Source organism: Lolium rigidum, chromosome 1 (genome assembly GCF_022539505.1).
Source record: "Lolium rigidum isolate FL_2022 chromosome 1, APGP_CSIRO_Lrig_0.1, whole genome shotgun sequence".
Classification (NCBI taxonomy): Eukaryota; Viridiplantae; Streptophyta; class Magnoliopsida; order Poales; family Poaceae; genus Lolium; species Lolium rigidum.
Genome location: NC_061508.1, coordinates 117,496,148 through 117,503,197, shown reverse-complemented (window position 1 = coordinate 117,503,197; position 7,050 = coordinate 117,496,148). Strand labels below are relative to the sequence as shown.

The window sequence follows — 7,050 nt, the reverse complement described above, 5'->3', positions numbered from 1 at the left end:
GTCGACCGAGCCCCGCGGGCGCGCGTCTCCATCGCGCAGCGAATCAGCTGGCACCGCCGCGGGAAAAGCAGGCACGATGATTCCGAACCAACGTGGAGCCCATGGGCCATGCCATGGCCGGGGCGGATCAGGCAGAGTAGGCACCCACCGGAACACCGACGGATTGTCCTTAGGGCATGTCCAGCGGGCGCGTGAGCGCTTTGATCGAATATGCGTCTGTTATCCTCTCCAGCGGGCGCGATGCAAAGTGACCGGACCGTCCGTGGAGACGCAAATCTGGCCCAAATATGCGCAAGGTTTACGTCTCTGCGGACGCTGCGCGGACGCGCAAAGTTTCCGCTTGCATCTCCACCGGGCCCGTCTGGTAGCGAGTCTGCATCGAGGGCACCGCTTCGGCGGTCAGCGCTTTCGCGTTTGCGCCGCAGCCTTCGCCATCAATGGCGCGGCTGCCTGTTCTGCGCGCGCACTGGCAGGCGGCGGCTGGGCTTCTGCGCCGCCTTCAATGGCATCGTATCCCGCGCGCGGCCGCCCTTAAAAGTCCACCGGACGCGTTCGTCCTTTGCCCACAGCTCCACCCGCAACACCACCACCGTAGCGCCATGGGGAAGAAGAACGACTTCGAGGCCTCCGGCAGCGGCAGCAAGAGGGTGCCGCTCCCCGTCACGTTGGGGAGGCTCATGCACGGCAAATGGTTGCCGTGCGATGAGGCCTGCTCTGGCGAGCAACTGCTTGGCGGCTGGCGGCTCAGCTGCCCCCGGGTGCCCATCCCTCCAGTCCATGCGCGCGAGTCTGATCAGAGCACGGAGATCCGGCGAAGGAGGCGGTACCTGCCGCCGGACCTCCGCGGCGATCCGGCGTACGCCATCGAGTCGCAGAGTTGTCGTACGTACCTGTCGACGGAGACAGATAGGAGAAGAAGGGCGGGCTTCATGGGCGACAGGGATTTTCCCTTCGGGCCTACACCGCCGGCTCGTCCATTAAGACAGGAGGCGCCAACGCGTCGTCAGCAGACACAGCACAACGACGACGACGCCTACGACGCCTACGACAACGCCGGCGACGATGACTACATCGAGGCGCTTGCGTACCATAGCGAGGAGGTGAAGGACGACAGCGACGACTACGTCGCAGCCGTCTTCCACGAATGGCAGCAGGCCATGGCGGAGGGCCGCAACTTCGACTTTCCGGAGAACATGACGGACGACGAGATGGCGAAGCTCGGCGTCCTCGTCTCCGAGAACGACGCGCCTGTGCAGCCACCGCTGCCCCGCTATGCCACTGGCGTCATGCCGCCGGGCCTGTCGGCGGATGAAGCCCTTCGACAGGCGCTACTGGACTCGGCGGCGTCTCCTCCACCGCCGCCACAGCCTTATCCCTGGGCGCCTCCTCCACCGCCGTCACAGCCTTATCCCTGGGCGCCTCAACCGCCGCCACAGCCGCAGCCCTAGGCGCCTCCACCGCCGCCACAGCCGCAGCCTCCTCCACCTCCAGCACCGGCGGCGCGCCCGGCGTACCCTCCCTCGGCTGGCTACTGGCCGTAGGTGATACCGGAGCTCATCGTGCTCAACAGCGACGAGGAGCAGCAGTAGGCGTTAGGTTTTTTTTTCATAAAATTATGTTTCATGTTTTTTTTAAAAAAATCAGCGAAAAAATAGGTCGTGTCGCTGGGCCACCCGACGCAAACAGACGCGCGGTCGATCTCGACTAAAAAAAGACCGACGAACTAAAATACCGGGCCGCTGGAGATGCCCTTTTTGAAGCCGACTTCCAAACCGACGATGATGCTGCCGCTGACTCACACCCGCCCTCTCGCGAGAAACAAACGGCGCCAGCTCGAATCAATCTGCCGCGTTTTAAAGACGAACCTGCCGGAAGCCAGCGACATAACCACCTCACCTGCCTGTGCCTGCTCTCCCCCCAAACCACCAATTCTGCGTTCCGTCTCGGCGTTCCTCCTCTCCCATCCACGGACTCGTCGTCATCCGTCTCCATCCTTCCCGCGCTCTCACACGCCATGGTCTCCGCTCCTCTGCTGATGCAAGCCAGGGCGCCGCCCGCAGCGGGAACCGGGTTCCGTCGGCCCGCCTCCCGCCGGACGGTTCGGTGCGCGGTGGCCGTCGCGTCGGCGGCGCCGGCCGGCAGGTGCACGCTCTACGAGGTGCTGGGGCTGCGCGCCGGCGCGACGGGCGGCGAGATCAAGGCCGCCTACAGGCGCCTGGCGCGGGAGCTGCACCCGGACGTGGCCGGCGCGGCGGGGGACGGCTTCATCCGGCTCCACGACGCCTACGCCACGCTCTCCGACCCGGACGCCCGCGCGCGCTACGACCGGGGCGTCGTCGCCCAGGCCTACGCGCAGCCGCCCGCGGCCAGGCCGTCGCCGCACAGCTTCTGGGGCCGGCCGCGCCGCACCTGGGAGACCGACCAGTGCTGGTAGATCCGTGAATACCGCACTCCTTGGCCCAGTTGGCCGCTCACCCGAGATTTTTTTTGCTACGGTGACCACCGCATGCGTCTGTGTATATGTAACCGCCGGCATCCTCTCTTTTCCCCTTCTGAATGTGTAGTGATCTTCAGAAATTCCTGTAGGTAGAATTAATCTTTGCAGATACTATTTAACACCAGCAGCAATGTAATCCCAGGTTCAAAATTTTAAGAAACCGGACTTTGCCCTGCAAAATGCGACCCGCCACACCGTATTTCTTGCGCTTTCAAAAAAATTGCAAAAAAACCACCCTAATAAAAAATAGAGCTTTAAAAAATCATTCTAATTTAAAAACAAGATCGTAAAAAACCACAAATTTGCTCTCTATTTTTCATAAGTCACACTGAGAGCCCTACCTGTAAGTGACGCGGCAAATGAGTAACAGTTGAAGCACACACGGTTCGACTGATCCTATATTATCGATATTTTCTTTTGTCGCCAAGGAACCCACTTATTAGATCATATGTCTCCTCTCTCTTTTCTCTCTCTCTATCAGGCGGGACCTCACATGACAAATCATCACATGACATATCATCTCTAGTCTATATCTATCCTCGGAGACTCGCCGCACCAAAGCTCTCGGCGCCACGCACTCGGGTCATCGCCCACGCGTGGCCCTGCTCCGGCTGCACGCCTCCCTCGACACCTCCCCCACTTTCGGACTTGCCATGGTTTTCACCGGACGGCCCCATCTATTAGGACATCATGAGGATTGTCGACGCAGAGAGGATTTCGCGGAGGCCTTGGCCTCTAGCGATTTTCGTTGGGACTTAGCTAAGGCAAGGCGCAGGCCTGCAAGTTAGGCTCGATATCTAGGTCATGGCTCACGTCTCGATCCACCTAACATCGTTGATCTCAAGGCCATCTATGAGGACCATGACTCAGTTCACCTCCTCATGGAGCTTTGCGTCGGCAGGGAGTTCTCCCACCGTGGCGAGTGGCGTCCTTGCGGCTTACCGGTGAACGTGTTGGGAATGGGGCTTTTTATACAAATAAAAAATGATAGAAATGAGACAAAGCACAAGAAGTAGAAGATGTAATATATTGTGTTTTTTCGCATAAATACACATGAACGCGATGTCACATTAGTCTGCAAGCTTGGCCTTTGAGGGTCAAACGAGCTAAAGTGTGCAATCATTGTTTTACATGAAAACTTTAAATCGTGATGGTTTTTTAAAGAGTTTTTTTGTGGTACCCCCAATTAAATGATAGCCGTTTATTTCCGTCCATCCAATGGCCCAAAAAGTTCCATACCACAGTCTAAAACTCGACCGGTATGTTACATACCGGTGGAAATTTCCGCACCCCACAGGAAAAAATCGTAGACGGGCTCAGCCCAATTGACTGGTCCAGGCCCAACAATTGGTTCTAGCCTTGCAGTTGCAGTCCTGCGATACTCCGTCCCGTATCACTCGACGGAGTGGCCGCCGCCAAGTCCATCCCCTACCTAGGGTCGTCGACCTGCCGCGCATCTCCGTCGACGGCAGCGACGAAAGTGGAGGAGGGTTCTTCTACGGTAGCTGCCCCACCGCGCCGATGTTGATCCGCCGCATCACGTCCCCATCCGCGTCTGGCATCGCCCTCCTGCAGCTGGAAAGGAACCCGCGGCCGCCCGAAAGGAGCTCGCCGCCGGCTCCTCATCTCGTCCCTGACCTCCTACCTCTGTGCCTGGGAAAGCTTCCGGTGGCTGCGGCGGAGGAGGAGATTGCGCTAGTCCAGGTTCGTGCCCTTCATGCCCTACTGCTTCTTACATGTGTTGTGGTCGAAGCCTCAAACTCTGGTAGAAGAACAACGCGATCTAGTTCTAGACGTGTGTATCGGCTATTGTTCTGACCCAAAAATTGCAGCTGCCAACAGGATTATCGGTCTGACTCCTAGCTAAATTGGCGTATTGTAAGAAAGAATGAGACAGGGAGTTAGAAAATTCTATCATGGGTTACTGGACTGAAACAAGCCTAAGTCATTGTAGAAGTAGTGAGTGTATTTGACAACAGTTAACAACGTAATTGATACTTTCGGCCAAATAATGCCCGAAGAATGAGTTAGAGGGTTAGATACTCTAGTGTTGGGTACTATGTATGATTGAGTCAGATAGTTGTAATTTTGAATTTTCCATGTATGTGAACTCATTAATTGGAAAAATGTCATCCGCTAGTAAAATAAATAGAACGCGTAGTATCGTACCCCTGGCCATACCCTAGTTAAATACTGTTTAAAAAATTATAATCAGTCTCTTGCATATAATATTCTCTAATATATTGTTATCTGGCTAAATTCAATGAAACCTTAAAAGCTGGATAGTTCTCCTAAAGAACTCAAAGTATTTTCTGCAGTAGGCATGAACATGCATATTATTAGCAATGGGCCAATGCATAATCTTAGCTTGAAAGAAAGTTCTCGTTTTGGCCATCAGAGAAAATAAATTGTGCTCTTACATGTTGCTTTGGTGTTAGGTAAAATTTATTTTAATTAGTTTGCATGCTTCGAGATAAAATAAACTTGTTCTGTAAGGCATGAACTCTTCCAGCCCTTGTACTTGTTATTTTAGAATGCATGCAGTCAACCCCCTTAAAAACTCCGACACAGATATAATCAAACTTATTAAGATTTTTAAAGGCTTTTCTATTAAGAAAAGCAATGCTCCAAGTAGTTTATTGGGGATTGCATTGACGCCAAAGGACAAGTAAAAAGAATGAGTGTAGTAGCCCGGTATTAGTTAGTTGCTTATCTGTTCAATCCAGTTGTAGTTGCAGTCACTAACTCACAGTCACTGTTATTGTGGCTATTTAATTGTTATAACTTCGCTAGCATGAAAACCCTGAATTTCGGGTGCATTTCCCCTCTCTGTGATTTTTAAGTAGCCGTTCCTTGTTTTGTTGTAGTTGCAGGATGTTCACTGAGTCTTTCCTAAGGCTCAGGGTCATGAAAGGTTCAGATGCAGTTGGACTTGGTATGTTGAACTGTTGGTTCAATATCTATTGTTGTCTTTTACCGAGCACATGCCGTTCATATGTAGATAGTTGTTTTGTTTAACCATTTATTTGCATCATGATACTGCCTTATTGTTCAAGCTGTTTCTCAGGCTTGTTTCATAATCTGAAATACACATTTGCAGGAAAATAGTGTACTCTACAAAAGACTCATTGAAAGCATGTTTACTTGTAGCTTAAATATGTTAAAGCACAAAAGCTTTAAATTGAAATGCTAGTTTGCTTATATTTCCTTTTTATTAGCCCATTCTCCATTTAACTCAATTGAGTAAATGGGCCTTACGAGTTCTGAAAGTGTTTGGATATAGTCCCCATTTCCTATCTAGATAGAACCAAAATTGCTTTTACAATTCTATTCAAACAGCGTCTTTTGATAGTTGTTTTGTAAGAGCAGGTTCTGGACTCAAAGAAGATTATACAACAAATACGTGATGCCAAGCTTAACATGAAGCATATCTAGCATTTCAGGATGCAGTGATAGAAGAGCTGGAAGGCAAAACTAAAGAAATAATAACAAAGATGTTGCACAAGACAAGATAAAGGAGCTCGATGTTCTTGTAAAGAAATGATCAGATTTTCGGTGGCGACCGTCAGTGTAGTCATCGCCTTAGCTGCTGTACTAACTTATATGTATGTTAATTATTAAGTTCTGATTCGTTGAGATGTCAACAAGTGATATTGACGATTGAATTCATAATATCTGGGGGAAAAATGCTGCGGCAGGCCCATGCATAGCCTTTCTCTTGTTCAACTTAACTGAAGACACTACACAACCTGAAGACACTATACACAACCAGCTTGTATTACTTTCAGTAGATGATGCAAATACACTCGAACATGTTAAGCTCAAAAACACACACTTACACCAATTTGCGTCAGGACCGGTTAGAACAATGTCGCTGGTGATGCAAGCACCTGGTCGCAACGGCGGTCCCTCGCGATGCCGGACCAGGCTGATACGGTGGCGCTGTCTTTTTCACGTAGAGCGTCACGTGCTTTTTTTTTTTTGGAGAGAAGCGTCACGTGCTTGGGCTTGGAGAATTCTCTCTAAATATTGGGCTGGCTGAATACTTTTTTTTGATTATCTACGTTTTGCTGGGCTACCGGGCCTAATCTAAATCGCTTAATCCTGACCGTTGGCAAATCATACCTCTCTAATTTGCAGGAGTGGTAAAAGGTACTGTAAAAGAAGCCTTTTTAAAGCACTAGCCCAAATCATAGTGGTCCTTTTTTGCAATTTTCTGTGCGCTTTCATATTTGTTTTTTCCCGCGATCGATGCTGTTTTTGTATTCTTGGCTATGGCTGGCAAACCAGAATTGAAGACGACGTGCTACCGTGGATCGGTGGGTCTTGTTTATTCGATGGCAGCTAACGACTGCCAAGTGCCAACTGGTGCGTGACCTCAAATTTCCGTATGAATATTCCATTTCATGGATTGCGGGATGCAATGCCATTTTCTCCTTCTCCTTCAAGATCAAACATGGTCACTGACAAACGGCGGCTCTTCGTACCGTCGGACGCCGGCCACCTCTTCGCTCAAGGTTAAATATAGCAACTTGGATAATGTTTTCACTAAT

General features: G+C 51.1%; 1 protein-coding gene and 1 long non-coding RNA gene across 2 annotated transcripts; both read left to right on the top strand.

Annotated features, from left to right (window-relative positions):
• The first annotated feature begins 2,014 nt into the window (after positions 1-2,014).
• On the top strand, positions 2,015-2,434 carry LOC124680904 (chaperone protein dnaJ 11, chloroplastic-like). The gene has a single exon (XM_047215923.1). It carries the CDS (start codon positions 2,015-2,017, stop codon positions 2,432-2,434), a length of 420 nt encoding a protein of 139 aa, XP_047071879.1.
• Positions 2,435-3,902: 1,468 nt separating this feature from the next.
• LOC124680898 lies at positions 3,903-6,194 on the top strand. The gene is made up of 3 exons (XR_006995627.1): positions 3,903-4,201; positions 5,365-5,432; positions 5,867-6,194. It is a non-coding gene; the product is annotated as an uncharacterized LOC124680898 (long non-coding RNA).
• Positions 6,195-7,050: the final 856 nt, after the last annotated feature.

What these genes read in the sequence shown, in the direction of transcription:
- LOC124680904 (XM_047215923.1), top strand. Translation starts at nt 2,015, where the DNA reads ATGGTCTCCGCTCCTCTGCTGATGCAAGCCAGGGCGCCGCCCGCAGCG.